Source organism: Balearica regulorum, chromosome 1 (assembly GCF_011004875.1).
Source record: "Balearica regulorum gibbericeps isolate bBalReg1 chromosome 1, bBalReg1.pri, whole genome shotgun sequence".
Taxonomy (NCBI): Eukaryota; Metazoa; Chordata; class Aves; order Gruiformes; family Gruidae; genus Balearica; species Balearica regulorum.
In genome coordinates this window covers 218,624,312-218,643,312 of record NC_046184.1, presented here as the reverse complement: position 1 = coordinate 218,643,312, position 19,001 = coordinate 218,624,312, and the positions used below count along the sequence as shown (strand labels likewise).

The following is a 19,001-nucleotide window of genomic DNA, read 5'->3' as shown; positions in this document are numbered from 1 at the left end:
GTGTCACAAACAGTCGTCTTGGGCGAGAGAGTGTCGACCAAGAGCAGAACTGCGGAGGCAAGATACCGTCTTGTGAGCCCATCGCCCTGTTCCTGAAACATGCAGACAACACCGTCTGTCTCCTACGCCTGCATGCCCGTGAGGGGTCATCGCTCAGTCCACCCCGAAGGCAGGGGGACAGTGAGCCCCCCCTACTCCTGCTGGCCACACTGTTCCTGATGCAAGCCAGGATGCTGGTGGCCTTCTTGGCCACCTGGGCACACTGCTGGCTCATGTTCAGCCATCTGTCAACCAGCACACCCAGGTCCTTTTCCTCCGGGCAGCTTTCCAGCCACCCTGCCCCAAGCCTGTAGCATTGCCTGGGGTTGGTGTGACCCAAGTGCTGGACCCAGCACTTGGCCTTGTTAAACCTCACACAGTTGCCTTGACCCATCGATCCAGCCTGTCCAGATCCCTCTGCAGAGCCTTCCTACCCTCAAGCAGATCGACACTCCCGCCCAATTTGGTTTCACCTGCAAACTTACTGAGTCTGCAGTCAATGCCTCATCCAGATCATTGATAAAGATATTAGAGAACTGGCCCCAAGATGGAGCCCTGGGGAACACTGCTTCTGACCAGCCAACAACTGGATTTAAGTGCATTCACCACAACTCTCGGGGCTTGGCCTTCCAGCCAGTTTTTTACCCAATGAAGAGTCTAAGCCATGAGCCATGAGCCGCCAGCTTCTCTAGGGGAGTGCTGTGGGAGACAGGATCTTTAGGCTTTACTGAAGTCCAGGTAACATCCACAGCCTTTCCCTCACCCGCCAGGCAGGTCAACAGGTCATAGAATGAGATCAGGTTGATCAAGCAGGACCTGCTTTTCATGAAGCCGTGCTGGCTGGGCCTGATCCCCTGGTTGTCCTGCCCCTCCCTTGGTGAGTGTACTCAGGATGAACTGCTCCATAATCTTCCCCGGTACCAAGGTCAGGCTGACAGGCCTGTAGTTCCCCAGATCCTCCTTCTGGCCCTTCATGTAGATGGGCATCTGTGAAAGACTGGACTGTAAGAACATTTGTCTCAAAGATCGCTACAGAGTGTAATAAGGACGGTTACAGGGTCGTAGAGACTTTCAACCTGTGAAAAACACCCTGCGGGGTCATGCGCCGCTGAGTCAAGTGACAGTTGTGTGAAGAACGGGGCTGGAACTGCAAGAAGCCCGTGCGCATGTGCAGGAACGTGGAGCCGTGTCATACGTGCCATTGTCGTGAAAGCCGCCACCGATATAAAAAGGATCTGCCAAGCCTGGGTGGCTTCCCATCAACAGGATAATACCCCTGTTAGCCAATGGAATGGCAAAGCTGATGAGTTATCCCGATTAGCTCCCCTTCACAATACCCAAATAGCAGAAGACTGGGAGCAATTGTTGGAATGGTTGCATGTGAAGAGGAAACATTCAGGGATCAAAGACCTCTGCTGTGAGGCCCAAGCTCGAGGTTGGCCAGTTACTAGGGAGGAATGTAAGACTTGTGTGTCCGCTTGCAAACAATGTCATACCTGCTTAAAAAAGACACCCCCTAGAAGACCATCCCCTGCACTTGAGGGAGGGGACAGGGCTGTGGGAAACCTGGCAAGTGGACTACGTTGGTCCGTTCTGAAAGTCAGAAGGGAAACATTATGTGCTAGTTGGAGTGGAGGTAGTGAGAGGGTTAGTCCAGGCCAAAGCATTTGCCAGAGCTACTGGAGAGAACACGGTGAAAGCTTTGAAAGAGTGGTTCGGCACCTTCCCCAAACCATGGTCAGTACAGTCAGATAATGGTTCTCACTTTACTGCTAAAATAGTCCAGGAGTGGGCAATTCAGGAAGGAATCTCGTGGGTACACCATACTCCGTATTATCTGCAGACAAATGGAATTGTAGAAAGAACTAATGGTTTGTTGAAGCACTTTCTTAAGCCTCATAAGCCAGGATGGGCCGAACGGCTATGGGATGCAGTTACCAGTGTTAATAGTCGTTGGGGAATAAATGGATGCCCCAAAATCACAGCATTTTGTCCGAAGGCTCCAACCATTATGCCAGCCCCGTGTGGCTCTCAGTATCCCAAGAATCTGTTGCACTTTCCAGGCCAGCCCGTTTTGGTCAGACTCCCTACTGTAGGGGCCGTACCCCTGGTACTGGAAACCCCAATGAATAAGTTTGCCTGGAAAAGCGAAAGATACTCATGGGAAGGAACATAAGATTAACACAAGGTGGATTATTCCATCCTTCTAACCACAACTCACTTCCGGTTCCTGGAAGAGAACCGAGTTCATTTCCTTTTCTCTTTCAGGTGAGGATTCTGGAGCCTGTCTGAAGGAATCCATGAACATATGAAGTTGCTGTGGAATTTTGTTAATCTTTATAGGATGTGTAGCATACTATCACAAATGATGTTTTGGCCAATCGTTGTTGCCATCTTTAGTATTGGAGGAAGTTTCTGTGCTCTCCCCCACCAAAAATTGTTATAGCAAAATGAATTTGTTGTTCTAGGCCAGCAAATAGCTAACACTTTTAATCTTATTAAGTGTTGGGTTTGTGGTGGACCGTTAGGTTTAGAAAGTTGGCCATGGACTGCTATCCCTATTTCCCCCCAAATGGCTGGTGAGCAAGTATAGTGAAATCAGAAATGATACCTATTGGGAAGACAATACATCACTACCCTGGCCAATACAATACCCAACTCGTGGAGAATATTGTATAGCCTCCAACAAAATTAATACTGGAAACTTCCTAGGGTGATCTAACTGTAAATTGACTTACAGTTATGGTAATACTTCCACTGGGAGAATGGACTGGAGGTGGAGAAATGAAACAGGTGGTGTTTGGTATCCAGGGGGATTCTGGTCCCCAGACGGGAGCTTAGGGTCCCACTGGGAAGGGTTAATGAATTGTTCCTGTTCATATAATAGTTCGATAAGAACTTATTACTGTACTAATTGTACTTCAAATAACTCCCCCATAACCTCCCTGAGTCCGTTGGGTACAAGGCAATTATTGCGACAATCCAAAAGGGTCAACCTCATGGAGCCCCTTTGCCAATGGGCATTGTGCTCTGAAGGGACATTATTGGGTGTGTGGCCAATTTGTTTATAAACTGTTACCAGCAAATTGGACTGGGGTGTGTTACGTGGGGGCAATTCGCCCCTTGTTTTTCCTACTCCCGGAAAATGAAGGTGGCAGGTTGGGCGTTAAGGTATGTGATGATCTCAATCGATATTGGCGGTCCATTGATACCTCTATAGCAAGTGGAAGTAGTCAAACCTGGGGCAAAGATGAGTGGACCCCTCAACATATCGTAGAACATTATGGACCTGCCACCTGGAACCCCAATGAGCGCGTTAGCAGTGCTTGAGAACCTATCTACAATTTAAACCACATTTTTCAATTGCAAGCCGTCCTAGAGATTATCACTAATGAGATGGCCCATGTTCTTGACCTATTAGTAGATCAAGCCACGCAAACACGAGTGGCAATATTTCAACATGGTATGGTTCTCGATTACCTGTTAGCGAAAGAAGGGGGCGTCTGTGGTTAAATGATTCTAACTGTTGCTTAAAAATTGACGACAACGGGAAAGTTGTCAAACAAATTGCCACAGGAATACGGAAGCTGGTCCATGTCCCTGTTCAGACATGGAAAGGCTGGCACATTGACTTATTCTCCTGGCTCCCAGGTGGCCTATGGGTTAAGCGAATCTTATTCTACTTGTTATGTGGTTTTGCTATGCTAACGTTTTTATGATGTATTATTCCATGTTTTAAACAATTGCTTCAACGTGTTGTAACCAACATGCAATTTGTAACTACTGTTTCGCCCGACGGTGTTAAGCAAATTCGTGCCGTACATTGATCCACACCACCAGCAGTGTGAATTGTATGAAGTGCTCTTTTCTAACCTTTTTCTGTATAACTATCTTTTCTAAAAACCGCCATGGGTCCTGAGGCAATCTTTCAGCCACGGGGTGGTGTGAAAGACTGGACTGTAAGAACATTTATCTCAAAGATTGCTTGCTCAAGCGGAAAACCCCTCCAGCTACGGAGTGCAATAAGGACAAGGACGGTTACAGAGTCGTAGAGACTTTCAACCTGCGAAAAACACCCTGCAGGGTCATGCGCCGCTGAGTCAAGTGACAGTTGCATGAAGAACGGGGCTGGAACTGCAAGAAGCATGTGCGCATGTGCAGGAACGTGGAGCCATGTCGTATGTGCCGTTGTTGTGAAAGCCGCCACCGATATGAAAAGGAACTGCCAAGATGAGGGGGCGTGAGCCTTCGTCCACCGCAGCCGAACGAGAGATTTGGACAACCCCCCCGAGATGCTGTGGATCCGTGGCGGTGACTGTTCTTGCGATTCTATTCCAGAGTCTTGCTTGGTTTCTGCCTTTCTTTTCTACTCTGTCCTATCATTCTTATCGTTTACCTTTACTTTTTTCATAATAAAAACTGTTTCCAGTATACGGCATTTGACCTCATTTGTGTCTTAATCTGCTCTCGGGATCTTATTGAAACCTTCCTGACATTGGATCGGTACAGCGTCACGTTGGCAAGCCTCCAGTTATCTGGGACCTCCCCTGTTATACTGTTGATAAATGATGGAGAGTGGTTTGGCAAGCTCCTCCGCCAGCTCCCTCAGTACTCTTGGGCGGATCCCATCCAGCCCCATACACTTGTGAGTGTCCAGGTGGCGTAGCAGGTTGTTAACTGCTTCCTCCTGGATTATGGGAGGTTTATTCTGCCCTGTCCCTGCCTTCCAGCTCAGGGGGATGAATGCCCGAGGGACAACTGGTCTGACTATTGAAGACTGTGGCAAAGAAGGCATGAAGTACCTCAGCCTTTTCCCCATCCTTGGTGGCCATCTCCCCAAGACAAATGTGCTGTCCCAGGCCACCAGGCTCAGGTGTGCTGCTCGGGCTAAGGAAAAGCTGGGCCGCAGCACAAGCAGAGAGAGAGAAACCTGACCAGTGCTGACAAGGGCTCTGTGAGGGGGCTGAGCACCCCTCAGCACCCCGAATGCCCAGCGCCCTGAGACTTCAGATGGTGTGTTGCCAAATACTGTGCTGCCACTGCGTTGGTCCCGTGTCCCACCCCGCTGCCACCTCCTCTCCTCCCCGGGACGAAGCACGCTCCCTGCGCCCTGCCTGCTCCCGCCACACGGTCCTTCCCTGCAGGTTCCCTCTGCCACCTGGGCTGCAGCTTTCCCCAGGTCCCTGCAGGACAGATCCGACCCACCCTGCCCAGCAAGGTCGGGCTGCCTGGAGAGAAGAGGATTAGCAAGAGAGAGAGGGGACCCTCCCCAGCTCCGGGCCAGAGGGTCCGGCAGTGTGACTGGGGGATCTGCAGGCCCCAGCCGTGTGGAAAATGCTCATCCATCTCCACGGTCTCCAGAGGCTTCAGAAACCCTGAAATCCAGCATGTTCCCGAGCCCCATCCCTTTCTCCCAGGGCTGTGGGCAGCAGAGCAGCTGGCAGGAGACATGCCTTGCGGCAGGCAGGAGCGCTGACCGGGCTTGACAGAGCCACAGGCATTTTGGGGCTGTTCAGAGGCAACAGTTTCTTGGCCTCATGCAGTCCCAGGACACCACCATGTCTGCTCTTGTGCAAAGTCCACGGGCGCAGCACAGCTCCCTCCGGGCACCTGATGCGAGGGGATCAGGAGTGACAGCACCCCCGTGAGCGTGTTTTCTCCAGAAACCAGGGCGAGCCGCACCATGTGCCTTCCTGCAAGGTCCCAGGTATCAGCTCCCCATCATCTGTTGGTGGTTGAAACAAGGTGCAGGTTAACTATGCCATCGGCCGAGCGGGCACTGCCTTACATCTGCACCAAATCAAAGCTGTCTGTGCTCCCAGAACTGACAGGCAAGCACAGCGTGGGGATGCCTGGTGTGTTTATAGGAGCCAGCCCAGGCACAGCAGAGCCAGCGCAGACCTAGCAAGTCCTGCTAAGCCTGCCAGGCTGTGCTACAGGTGCCCTGCGCCCTTGGCACCGTCTGCCGTCCCCACACCTCCCGGGGCTTCCCACTACCAGCGTCGTCGTCCCCCATTACCCGCAGCAATGACGAGCTGGTTATAACTGCTTACAAAAAGGGGCCACGCCACCCGCCTCCCTGCTGCTTTGAACGCAAGAGGTGATAAACGTGGCACCTTCCCTGGGGAGGTCAGCAAGGACGGACGGGGAGTCAAAATGCTACCAGGGAATGCAGGAAACTGGCCACAGGACGATCAAGGGCTTCCTGGGCAAGTCCCTGGCCCAGGGTGCTGCTCTCGCCCTTCTCCCGCAGGGCTGCCTTGTACATGCACCCGCAGCGCCCATGTCCCAGCCACGGGGCCTGCCAGGCAGTTGATGCAGTTATCACCCCCACCCATTTCCAACCATAGAATCATAGAATCCCAGACTGGTTTGGGTGGGAAGGGACCTCAAAGCCCATCTAGTTGCAACCCCCCTGCCATGGGCAGGGATACCTTCCACTAGCCCAGGTTGCCCAAAGGCCCATCCAACCTGGCCTTCAACGCTTCCAGGGATCCAGGGGCGGCCACAGCTTCTTTTAGCTTAAACCCATTCCCCCTTGTCCTATCACTACACTCCCTGATAAACAGTCCCTCCCCATCTTTACCGTAGGCCCCTTTAGGTACTGGAGGGGTGCAATGAGGGCTCCCCGGAGCCTTCTCTTCCCTTGTCCACCAACACTGTAACCCCATTGTGGAAGGCCACCAGATTTGTCAGGCACGATTTGCCCTTGGTGAAGCCATGTTGGCTGTCACCAATCACCTCCTTATTTTCCATGTGCCTGAACCTAGCTTCCAGGAGGATCTGCTCCATGATCTTGCCAGGCACAGAGGTGAGACTGACCGGCCTGTAGTTCCCTGGGTCTTAAAGATGAAGGGGGGTCGTAAAGATGAAGGCTGATGGCTCTTCTTCATCACCGCAAGTAACCTCTTGCTCTTGCGCAGACTCAGTTACTCCTTGATTCTTGTCCAAACCGCAAGGTTGGTTTCAGCCGGTCTCTTGAGACAGACTTCTAGTTGTTATCAGGAGTCATCCTTGACAAGGTCCACGGAGCTTCTTGCTTCGCTTGATTTGTGTAAGCCCTCGCACCACAAATTCCGTTTGTTTAACCCCTTCATGCTATACAATTGCAAGCTAGCCAGTAGAAATGAAATTCACAGTTCCCAGTTCCCTGTCTCACCACGGAGCCGTGTGTTTATGGACTGTGTCCGCCTGTTCCTCCCAACGTCGCTGCCCTCAACTGGAAGGAGGGAGGAGAATATTACCTGTGCTCCAGATGCCCACAGTGACCGTCCCAAGAGACTGAAGTCCCTTTTGATCACTTTTGCATTATGTGTCGCAGCTTCGTCCCCACCCACATGGAGGAGCAGCAGTGGGCAGTAGTCAGAGGGCCGTACCAGGCCGGGGAGTTTCCTTGTCATGGCCTTAACACAGGCCCCGGGGAGGCAGCAGATGTCTCTGAGAGGAGGGCCTGCCCTGCATGTCGGGCCCTCTGTGCCCCTCCGAAGGGAGTCCCTACAACTATAACCCGCCTTGTCTTCTTTGTGGGGTGGTCACGATACGGGGTGCGGCCCTTTCTGGCCTAGGTGCTCCCTCTGGCATGGCTAGACTGTCGTCCATATCCTCCATAAAACATATCATGTTCCCAGCTATTTGTGGAGGAAATAAACCTCTGACAGCACGTGTTCAGCACCGACTGGCCACGCAGCGTCTCTCTTGACAGCAGCTCAGCACACGCACGCGATGGCTTCTGCCAGCCTTTCTCGAGAGAGGTGACACAACGAGTGGCCTGGCAGAAATTCCCCCTTTGCGGGTGTGTTAAGCACCGACACAGACCAGAAATGTTCAGGAGGAGCACGAGGCTGCTCTGGATGGGTTTAGTGCTGAGCAGGGCTGAGCAGGGCACAGAGACCCACGTCCTGGGGGGGGGTCTGCGCCAGGAGCGGCAGGGACCGAGGAACCGGTGAGCATCTCCCGTCTCTTCTCACACCCTTTTGCTTCTCCTCCTCTTTGCTCCTTTCCTCTCCATCCACCTTTCCCGTTCTGTACGACCTGCTTCCAGCTGGTGCAGACCCTGAGTAAGAGGCAAGGGCTGGGTCCCCTCGCAGCCCCCCTCCCTGCCTGCCTGTGCCTGCCTGTGCCTGCCGTGTCAGGCAGGAGGGACGGCTGTGCGGCTCCCGAGCCTTGAGGCCAGTTAGCGTAGGTGGTAGCAAGAGCAGCATAGCTCGCTGTCCGGCTGCACGGGCACGCTACCAGGTTTCGGCAGGGACCGAGGGGATGTCGGGCTGGGCTGCAGCAGCGTTGCACCCATCCGGGTGATCCCGGCTGGAAGGAGTAGGCTGTGACTTTGCATTTCTCCCTTCCTCCTACCTCCCACTCTCCACTGCAAAAAGGATCTGGGAGCCCCTCGGGCTGGCGCAGCAACGCTCTCATGCCTTTTGCAGTCACAAGCGGTCACCAGGCTGGGGGCACAAACCGCTGTGCAGCAGAGGCTCTGCAGGCAGCGACCGCAGGCAGCGACTGCAGGCAGCTGCGTGTCAGGAGAGCGCTTGGGCATGGCTTCGCACGGGAAAGCCGAACCCCTAATTCCTCCCTGCAGGAATAGAGGTTTGCACCAGCTGAGCCAGGAAAAGGGGGAAACTGGGTCCGGCGCTTTCTGTCCGGAGGCTCAGAGGGGCAAGGCGGACAGGCACGCACACGCATGTGGCAGCTGAGCAAGCGCAGAGGAACCCTCTGATGAAGCTGCCCCCAGTCCTGCTGCTTGGAAGGGCATCGGCTCTCGCAGCTGCACCGTTCTCCAGTGTGAGCGGTGCGATGCTGCGAGCTCCCTGGCCCGGCTCCCAGTGGGATCCAAGGGAACAAAGTGCGCTGGCAGGGTTGTTTTTTGGGGGGTGGGAGGCAGCTGCCGGCTCTGAGCGGAGCCCAGCTGGGCCCGGCCATCCCTGCTGTGCCAGGTCAAGGGCCCCTGATGGCCGCTGGAGCCGCAGCCGGTGCCTTTGGACTCCCGAGCTCAGGGCTGAGCACTTGCCTCTGCCTCGTGGCCCGGGGCCTCGGTCCCTCTGGTTCTGCCTCCATGTACCGTGCTGCCTTCGTGCTCCCCACAGCGCTGAACCCAGCAGCATTTCGGCTTGTGTGAGGTGGGTGCTAGCAGTGAGCTCACCTGCAGCCTGTGCTGGGGAGAGGGGCTGCGCTTGCAGGGGAGGCAGCGAGCAGCCCTGCCTGCCTGCCTGCCTGCGTGCCTGCCTGCAGTGGGGATTGTTTTGCCCTGCCTGCTGGGTAGCTGGCACCGGGCTGGACGAACTCCCCCTCTCCAGGGTGCCACCGCAGTTGTCCCGCTGCCACTCGTACGGAGGAGCAGAACCGGGGGGCGAGGTGGCAGGAGCGGGGTGGGTGTCTGCCCTGCTACGGCTCCCTGGGGGGTCACTGCAAGCCACCAGTGCAGGTCAGGGCTGCCTCGAGGGGGTTCCCTGCCTGCACCGCTGGCCACTCTCAGCTGCTGCATCTGAAGATGATGATGGTGAACCACGGCATGGAGAAGTCCTCCAGCCTGGGGGACATCAGCCACCCGACAGCCGGCAAGCACAGCCACTCGGATTCCTCCCGGTCCCACAGCCTCAGCTCCACCGACCCCGACACCCCCTCCCCCATCTCTGACTGCCGGCCCAGCAGCGCCAAGAGCACCCGCATCCCGCAGCTGGCCGCCAAGAAGACCCCAGGGGACGAGGACAGCAGCCTGACGGGCGATGAGGTTGACCTCGGCCAGAGCAAGAAAAAGTTCCCCCTAAAGATCTTCAAGAAGCCCAAGAAGTAGAGAGGGAGTGGGAAGAGGAAACCCACCCAGGAGCGCGACCCGCTGGGACCGGGGGGCGGCCGTGCATCGGGAACGCGGCGTACCCGCCTGATGCGGACCCCGCGGGCTCGGGTGCTGGCCAGCGCCCGCCGCCCTCCCCTGCGCACCCTGCCTTTCTGAGTCACCTCATCTAGCACCGGCAGCGGGAGGAGCTATTTCAACTTATTTCTTTCCTGATCTCTGAGGAAAGAAAAGACGACGACCGCTCCCCCACAAGAGAACAGCCGCCCTTTCTCCCCTTCCGACTGCTGCAGTCCCTGGCTTTGCTGTGCATGGCTTCCAGTTACTCCTGCCTCTGCTCAGCCACACGGCATGTGGGTTTGGTTTCAATGTGTGGTGTAGGTTTGGGGGGTTTTTTTATTTTTATTTTTTTTTGGTCCTTCTGCCTCTTCCAACTTTTGCACAGGCTGTACGGAAGGTTGGAGAGGTGGGAGTCCACGGGGGAGTGTGTGGAGCAGGGCTGGCTGCTCCCTGCTCGGCTCTCGGGGTGACTGGGTGCGAGCGTTCGGGCAAGCTGCCTCATGGACGTCACATCGGTTCTCTCCTTGTTTCTAGGAGCCACTTTCCTATACCGCAGTGCCCATCGCTGCAATGGTTGGGAGGGGAAATCCCTGTTTGTGCGCTCTTGATAAGCAAGAGCAAGTAGAATGCCCTCGCGAGGGAGGGCTCTGCCTGTGCCGGTACTTGTGCATCCAGGAGCCCCCATCCGCCCTCCTGCATCCCTCAAGGCTGCTGCCTGGCATGACACAGCCCCCCAGAGCTCCCTGCCAAGCCTGGGGTCCCTGCCCCACCGCCCCCTCCATCCCAACCCCCCGTGCTGCCGTCCGACACGTCCCCAGAGGTGGGCAGCTGCCCGCGGCTGCCCGGCTGCTTCACCTGCTGAGGGCAGAGGGGGTGCACATCAGGCAGGGGAGGAAGAGGAGGCAGGCTGAGATGCTGAAATCCCCCCAGGGCCTTGCTTTATGCCAGAGGAATCTCTATGTGTCTGTTGACAACAGAGGAAGGCCTACGAAGGTGGTTTTTGTTTCACAGGTGGTAGGTAGACAATTACACTGTTGCTTTGAGATAAGTGAAAAATGCCTCGCAATGACTAAGTGCCTGCATTTCCCTGTGGCTGCTCCGAGGTGGCACAGGGAGGGGGGACACCGCACTCAGCCCCCAGGGTCGGGGCTGCTGCCACAGGCATCCCACCGCCACGGGCAGGGCGCGCTCGGAGCGGCTTGGCCCCGCAGGAGCAGGGCTGGTGGCGGTGGGGCCCTGGGAGCGGTGGCTGCCCGGGTGGGAGCCGGGGTCCCGGCGGTGCTGCTTGTGGTGGTGGAGACCTGTCAATGCTTCTGGAGAAGGGGTTGGGGATCCACCAAACGGCAACTGTTGACGCATCTGCCTACTCTTGGTTGTATTTTTTTTTTTTTTTTGGTCATTTCATAAAACTTTTAAATCCCATAAAGCACATAGTCTATCTTATGAGTGGATGTCTGCTGCTCTCTCCTTCCTGCCCTTCCCAGGCTGCAGCGTGGGGGTCCCATCTGGGGGTGGGGGCAGGGGGTCCCTCCTGCCGGTGGGGGGAGTGAGCTCCCTGGGGACCGTGTCCCCAGCAGCCAGCCTGGCTACCCCACCATACATACCCACGTACATCACCCAGTAGGAGCACAGCGAGGGTGCAGCTGCCCTGGTGCCAGCCAGGCTGGAGACCCGCAGGAAGGACAGACGGTCACTGGGATCAGGTGAAAAACACTTCCCCGGGGCCCCTCAGCTTCCCTGGCAAGGAACCAGCTGCTGACCTGGCCCAGGGCAACCTCAGACCCTGCCAAAGCCTCTCCCCACTCACGCCCCTCCGCTCCCACAGCCGAAGCCAGAAGGACATGGTCCTCCCATGCCACTGGGCAGCCCGGCGGTGAGCCTGAGGGGAGCAGGATGAGGCCCCATGGGCTGGGACCCCACAGCCTGGCAGCACAGGGGCTGCATGCAGGGGAGGACGTCTCAGGATCTGTCCCGTCCCAAAGGAGCTGCACCCAGGCCCTGCCAGGCTATGGTGTATCAGAGGGGCAGTCAGCGCAGGCCTGCTGAGGGACACCGCCAGCCTGCGCAGCGGCAGCACTTGGCCTGGATGGTGGCATGGATCTGTCCCTGCTTGTGCTGCACGACAGCCGCAGCACAGCCTGGGGGGGTGGTGGCACCCTGCAGCGTGGGGGCGAGCGGGGCGCCCGGCACATGCACCTCTGCAGGCACCGGCATGTGTAGGAACATCCCCAGCATGGAGCCCACCCCGGGGGTCAGCGTGCCATTCCCACCCCCGCGGTGGGCTCGGCCAGCCTGGCCCCTGCACAAGGCGGCTGCAGGTGGCAGAGATGGTGCCGGCAGCCTGCCCCAACAGGAGAGCGCTGGGTCGGGGCCAGAGACGCACGCAGCCACCCCAAACCCCTCCAACGAGAGGTGACAACTGCCCAGAGGCAAGCGAAGGGCTGGAGCACGGCCCGGGCAGCCGGTCCTGCTCACAGAGAGTCCCCTAGAAACACCTCTGGAGCGTGCAGAACGTTTCCAGGATCAAGAGTTAAAATACGCGCTGGGATCAGTGGGTACCATCTGCCGGGATGGGTGGCTGTGACGGCACAAGGGGAGCCACGTGCACCAGCAGCCAGCCCCTGGGCGGGTGTCCCCATCGCCGGCGGGTCCCGTCATCCTGGGGGTCTCTGAGCGAGGTCGTGGGGTCCCCTGGGGCCAGCATCATTCCTCGCTGCTGCAGTAGGATGGTGCAGTGCTGATGGCCGACATGTACATGACATCTCTGGCCATGTCCCCGGTGGCAGCGGTCCTCCAGGAGTCGAGGGGCTGGGCGGCTTTCTGGAAGCGCTGTGGGTGGGAGACTGTGATCAGGGGCTTCCCGAGCTCCCTGTGGGGCAGGGGGCAGTGTCGCTCTGGGAAGGGGCAGCAGTGGGCACAGACCCCACCTCTTGCCCCGGCCCTGCGGCTCCAGCCCTTCCTCTCTCTAAGGGAAGAGACAGCATCATCTCTGCTCTGTCGCTGGCCTCTCCCACCCCATCCCCAGCACCGGGGCAGCCCCTGCTCTGCCCCCACCCCGTCCCCATGCCCCATCCCACCTCGCACACTCACGTTGCTCAGCGTCCCCGACTCGCGGCACAGGGCCACGACGGCCCAGAGTGGGATCGGCAGGCACGTGAGGACGCCCATGCAGATGGCAAGGCTCGTGCCCCAGGTGGGGAACTCGTAGATGCCATAGTACAGGTGCACGCTGTACATGTCCAGGAAGGAGCAGATGAGCGTGATCTGAAGGGCAGAGCAGGCAGGAGTGACGTGACACTGTGGCACTGCCTGGCCCCAGGGGTCTTGGCTGGGCTGGGCGCCACAGGGACCCCCAGGGCCACCCCAAACCCCCTCCAGGAGCCTCACAGCGGCCCAGGAGGGTGCCCGGACCTGGGCAGCCCTGCTCCAAACCCAGCAAGAGCTGCCCCTCTCAGAGGGGAGGGAGAGTTGGAGGGAGAGGAGCTCTTCTCCCCTCAACCTCCAGCCCCAGGTGGGTGCTCGGTGCTCACCAGCAGCAGGCAGGGCGTAAAGAAGATCCAGCACACCTTGAAGTAGTTCAGCATGTGGCTGTACCAGGCTGGGCACCGGCGGATCATGTCCATGATGTCCTGGCAGAACTGCTTCAGGCCTGCAGGCCCCCCGGGAGAGGGTCACTGCTGGGACCCTGCCTGTCCCAGAACGGCCCTGCCGGGTGCACCCGCACCAGGGCACCAACGACAGCCCTGTGCCGGGGTGCTGAACATCCACCAGGCTTTGGTGGATGGAGAGGAGATGACATCCCCCGAACACAGGGAAAATTGCACCTCGGCTGTGCACGGTCTCCTTGCAGGGCTGGGCAGCAGGATGGGGGTACCACCCTGCCCACCCCGCGGGGCTCCAGGCTGCCCACAGCTGCAGAGGCACCCTACAGAGCCTGGCCACGGTTTGCCACGAGCCCCAGGAATGCCAACCCAGCCTTGGCAGTGTGGTAGCCAGGGGCTGCCCTGTGCTGTAAACAGCCTGCGGCAGTGCCCAGGGCCGGCAGCACCACAGCCCCGTGCTGGCTGCACCCACTGCACCCCCCATCACTGGCTGCACCCCTGGGGCCACCCATTCCACTCACCGTAGCAGAAGGTGATGCCCAGGCACATGGAGACAGCGACAATGATCAGCCCAAAGCCAGTGCTGTACTTGTCAATGAGCATGAACCAGAAGATGCCTCCCTGTCAGGCGGTGAGGGACGGGGTCAGCAGGGCTCGGGGCAGCGGGTGGGTGTGGGGCACCCCATGCCATGGCCAGCATCGATGCCAGGGCCCACGCACAGCCCTCCATCCGTCCTCCCACTGGAGGGGAGAGGAGGCCGCTCCCCATCCTCCATCCTGGCATCACTGCGAGGGTGCTGGGTGCCGCTGGGTGGGAGTGCAGGGGACCCCATACCTGGGTGACCAGCAGGAGCCCCAGCAGGTAGAAGGAGGTGCAGAGAGCACCCAGCAACACTGTCTTCCTCCTCTGGTCACGCAGGGCTGGGAACCTGTCCAGGATGGCTGTGGCGATGCCCCCAGTGATCCTGAACTGAGAGATGGGGGATGTCAGTTGTGGGGACGTCCTGGTCCCTGCCTCCCCTGGCCTGGGTGCAGGGGATGGTCCTCACAGAGGGGACTTTGCGGGGCACCGTCCCCATGTGCCTCCCCATCCCTGTGACACCTGCGCACCTGGAGAAACCCATGCCCAGTGCCAGCCCCACGTGCATGGGGCCACGCATCCCCCACCCCAGCACCATCCTCATGCTCCTGGCCCATGCACGTCATGCTGTCTGCGTGCCTCAGACGGGGTGTACCTGGCACCCCATGGCCAGGCATGAGGCAGGACATGGGGCTGCCTGAGATGACAATCACCAATTTGTCTATTCCCCGCATGGAGAGCATCAGGAAGAAGAGGATGGACCAGAACAGGGAGCCAGGCAGCAGGGAGAGGGCTTCAGGGAACGCCACGAATACCAGCCCAGGGCCTGTGGGGTGAGACGAAGGGAAGCGTGAAATTACACGCTGCTGTGAGACGAGCTCAGCCCAGCAAGCCGGTATCCAGGTTGAATGTGATCCCAGCTGCAGCCCTGTGGCCCCATCCCTGCGCAGGGCACCAGGATGTTCCCTGGCATGGCACAGCACAGCACGAGTCCCCCCTCCCCGAGCCCATACCTAAGTTGGCAATGCTGTCCACGGGGACTTGTTCTCTCCAGGCCACGTGCCCCAGCACTGAGAAGATGGCGAAGCCGGCAAAGAAGCTGGTGCAGCAGTTCCCAATGGCGATGATCAAGGCGTTCCTGTTGGGGAGAGTGTCACAGCCCCATGGCCATGGGGTGAGGATGGAGACAGGGGCATCCAGATGGGCCATGGGGCTCAGACCTCCCCATCACCACCCTGCTCCTCCCCTGCTGCAACCCGGGGCTGCCCCAAGAACCCACACCCCACCCACCCACCACGCTCCCACGGCTCACTCACCGGATGATGTTGTTGTCAAACTTAGAAGGCTTGTAAAACTGCCCTCCAAAGCCCAGGGAGTAGAGCATCTGTGAGGCTGCGTCGCTCCACACCTGGGGGACAACACGACAGTGTGGGGGGCTGCAGGACTGCCCAGCCCACCTGCCCTGCACCCCCAGCTGTGGGGATTGCTGCTATCAGGGACCCCCTGACCCCGGCTTACCTGGGCGCTCTGCAGTCTGCTCCAGTCCGAGGACAGGTAGAAGTGGATGCCATCGAGGGAGCCATCCAGCGTGGCCCCGCGGATGATGAGGATGAGGATGATCAGGTAGGGGATGGTGGCCGTGAAGTACACTCCCTGCAAATGGCACAGCTCTGCTCAGAGCCACTTCGCCGGCGTTACAGCCCCCCTGCTACCCTCCCGTGCTGCCCCTCACCTTGCCGAAGCTGCGGATGCCCTTCAGCATGCAGAGGAAGACCAGGAGCCAGGCCGTCAGCAGGCACAGGGCGATGGGCCACTGCACAGTGCCAGGGTCCCCGAGGCCGGAGCTGTGCGTCACCCCCAGCACCTGCTCGCTACAGCACGGGATCGCGGGTCAGCGGGACGGGGGACGCGAGTCACCCTTGTCACCTCCACAGTGTCCTTGCCCACCCCTCCGGCATAACTGACTGCTGCCCGCGGGGGCTCAGCCCCGGCCCCCCAGGACCAGGGGAGATGGGGCCGGGCCCAGACCCCACGCACGGGCCAAGGGAGGCACAAATCAATGCTGCCACACAGGGACTTACTTCCAGAAAACCTCGCTGGCGCTCACCCAGCTGGTGCTCCCCGACGTGTTCTGCAACACAGAGTCCCAGCAGGTCACCATCACCGTCCCCGCCATCGCCACCGTCCCCACCGTCCCTCCTGGCCCTGGCCCCATCCCCAGCCTGACCCCCCTCTTCTGCTGCAGGCAAAGCTTCTCCCAAGACAAACCGCCTGCCGGGTCCTCGTGCGGCGCCTGGCCCCGCAGCATCCCACCCTGGGACCGGGCCCCACCACGCTGCCCGCCCGGGGCCACCGACCTGGCAGAGGTCTGCGTTCCTGGGGGCATCGCAGGACCAGGGCAGGGGGCTCTGGAAGGAGGAGACCAGGTAGTAGATAGCCCAGGCAATGATGACATTGTAGTAGACGGCCAACAGGTAGGACACGATCAGCATGGCAATGCCAATGCCTGTGTGAGGAGAGGGGCTGCTGGGGGGGCAGGCAGGGGCCTGACCACATCCCACAGACCCCTGGCCCCGGCACGGGTCCAAGGGGCCACAGAGGCAGCAGGAGACCTGCCCGGGGCTGCCCTGGGACTCGGGGTGCAGGCTGGGGTCTCCCCAAGGGGGTGTCCCAGCCCCGTGCCCACCCGCACCCCTTCCCACAGCCCAGACGGCCCCAGCGGCTGCGGGGCAGGAAGGAGAGGGGTCCCCAGCCCCCAGCCCCACCTTTCAGGAGCGGCCAGAACTTCCAGACAGTGATGGGCCCCGCGGCCCCGTACTGGCCCAAGCTCAGCTCCATCAGGAAGAGGGGCAGCCCCATGACGAGCAGCATGATGAAGTAGGGGATGAGGAAGACACCTGGGAGGAGAGGAGCAGCAGGTTGGGGGGATGGCCGGCACCAGTCCGGGGTCCCCAAAGGACGAATGTCATTGGGTCGGAGTTGCACAGGGACACGTGTCCTGGCAGGATGCAGTGGAGCAGGGAAAGCTCCTGGGGGCTGCTGGCTCCATCCTGGGGGCCATCCCCAGCAGACGAGTTCCCCGTGAGCCCCACAGCGGGGGCCGGAGCTGGGAGGTGGTGGGATCCTGCTGGCCCTGGCTTGGAATGGGTGGTGGGACCAGCGCTGGGGTGCAGCCAGGGATGCTGCACTGGTGCTCAGGGCCATGGGATGCTCAGGGCCCTGGGATGTGCCCACAGCAGATCCCCGTGTTTCCCCTGACAATACACTGACACCTCCGTCTTTACACGGCTTGTCCCACCAACAACCTTCCTGCTCCTTCCAGCCTCAGCCAGGCCAAATTTGTGCTGGAAAAGGACATTTTCCAGGGGAGAAATCACTGTTTCCCAGCTGGCAGCCAGCTGCAGCCCGAGCCCATCCTCTCCATGTGGCAGAGCTCCCGTGCAGGGATCTCCGTTCCCCAGAGCAGAGCAGCTCACCAGCCAGGTCTGTATTCAAACCCCACTCCCCTGCAGCCTGGCTGGACAGACCAGATGTGGGGCTGCCTGCTCGTTAGCCCAGCACTGATTAGCGCAGAGCTGGGGGAGTGTGCTGCCTCCACATCTGCTGTGCACCCTGCCAGGGAATCACCTTCCAGCTCTGGCAGAGGTTAGTGTGGCTCAGCCTGGGGAGGAGGGGACCACCATGGGTTTAAAGCCCCAGCAGCACATCGGGAGCTCCTGCGTGGCTGTTGGCAGAGGCTGGGAGCGAGGGGTGATGGTGCCACGGTCCCACTGGCTCCCTGGAGGCATCGTGCATGGGGGCGGGGGGGTGGGGTGGCACAGGGATCGGCTTCCTCGTCCCCCATGGGTGCCACGGGCAGCGTGGGCCCTTCACGGCCAGCTGGGCAGCAGTGACATCCAGTGGCGAGCACACCGATCACAGCACCCGGCCGAAGGACACGGGGATTGAGGGGCTGCAGGGCGATGTACCCCGCAAGGCACGGGAAGTCTGGTGTCCTCCACAGCCGTGCCAAAGGCAGCCGTGACAGGAGAGACTGCGGTGGGTGGGGATGGCTGCGTCTGTGTCCCCAGACCCCAGATTAAAGTGGTGGTGTCCAGGTGGGCAACACAAGACCCCGACTCCCGCCAGCACCCATGTTTGCTCTCCTGGAGAGCACAGCCCCCGTGCACCATCACGCTGGCCCTCCCCAGCCCCCCCATGCTCTGGACTCCATCCCAGAGAAGCGAGCAGTGCCCGCGTGCTCGGGGAAGGGAGCTGTGTGCCCGCAGCAGACACTCACCTCCTCCGTTGCGGTAACATAGGTAGGGAAAGCGCCAGAAGTTGCTCAGCCCCACGCAGTAGCCCAGGCAGGACAGCAGGAAGTTGCACTTGCCGGCCCAGGTCTCCCGGCGCGGGCTGGGCTCCAGAACCTCAGGCTGGGGCTGGGCTCCTGGGCAGGGCTGGCTGGTGGGGGTGGCGGTCGGACCCTCCATCTGGAAGGTGTTGACCTGCGGAGGGGAGCAAAGCGTCAGGAACCGCTGGCCGCAGCTTGCAAACCCCGCAGGGCTCCTGGGCAGGGCTGGGCACGGCCAAGCTCTCCCTGAAGAAGCATCTGGTTGCCAAAGGGGTTTTGGGGCTCGCCCCGTGTAAGGCTCTGATAACAAGTGAGTGTCACAAACAGTCGTCTTGGACGAGAGAGTGTCGACCAAGAGCAGAACTGCGGAGGCAAGATACCGTCTTGTGAGCCCATCGCCCTGTTCCTGAAACATGCAGGCAACACCATCTATCTGCTGTGCCTGCGTGCCCGTGAGGGGTCATCGCTCGGTCCACCCGAAAGGCAGGGGGACAGTGAGCCCCCCAACACCCCAACAACCCACCAACTCATGTCTGAACATTCCTGAGCATTCCTGAGCACATGCTGTGCCTGCTCAGTGGTGACGAACCCCCGCCT

At 59.5% G+C, this 19,001-nt stretch overlaps 1 protein-coding gene across 1 annotated transcript; it reads right to left on the bottom strand.

Moving 5' to 3' along the window:
- Positions 1–10,023: 10,023 nt before the first annotated feature.
- On the bottom strand, positions 10,024–18,718 carry LOC142599981 (sodium-dependent proline transporter-like). The gene is made up of 16 exons (XM_075742752.1): positions 18,351–18,718; positions 16,837–16,968; positions 16,429–16,577; positions 16,153–16,202; positions 15,804–15,942; positions 15,590–15,724; positions 15,388–15,479; positions 15,085–15,209; positions 14,785–14,897; positions 14,327–14,461; positions 14,013–14,112; positions 13,420–13,538; positions 12,980–13,153; positions 12,062–12,718; positions 11,320–12,004; positions 10,024–10,328 (listed from the first exon to the last, which is right to left on the bottom strand). Exons 1-14 carry the CDS (start codon positions 18,541–18,543, stop codon positions 12,593–12,595), a joined length of 1,782 nt encoding a protein of 593 aa, XP_075598867.1. The 5' UTR covers positions 18,544–18,718; the 3' UTR covers positions 10,024–10,328; positions 11,320–12,004; positions 12,062–12,592.
- Between the last annotated feature and the right edge of the window lie 283 nt (positions 18,719–19,001).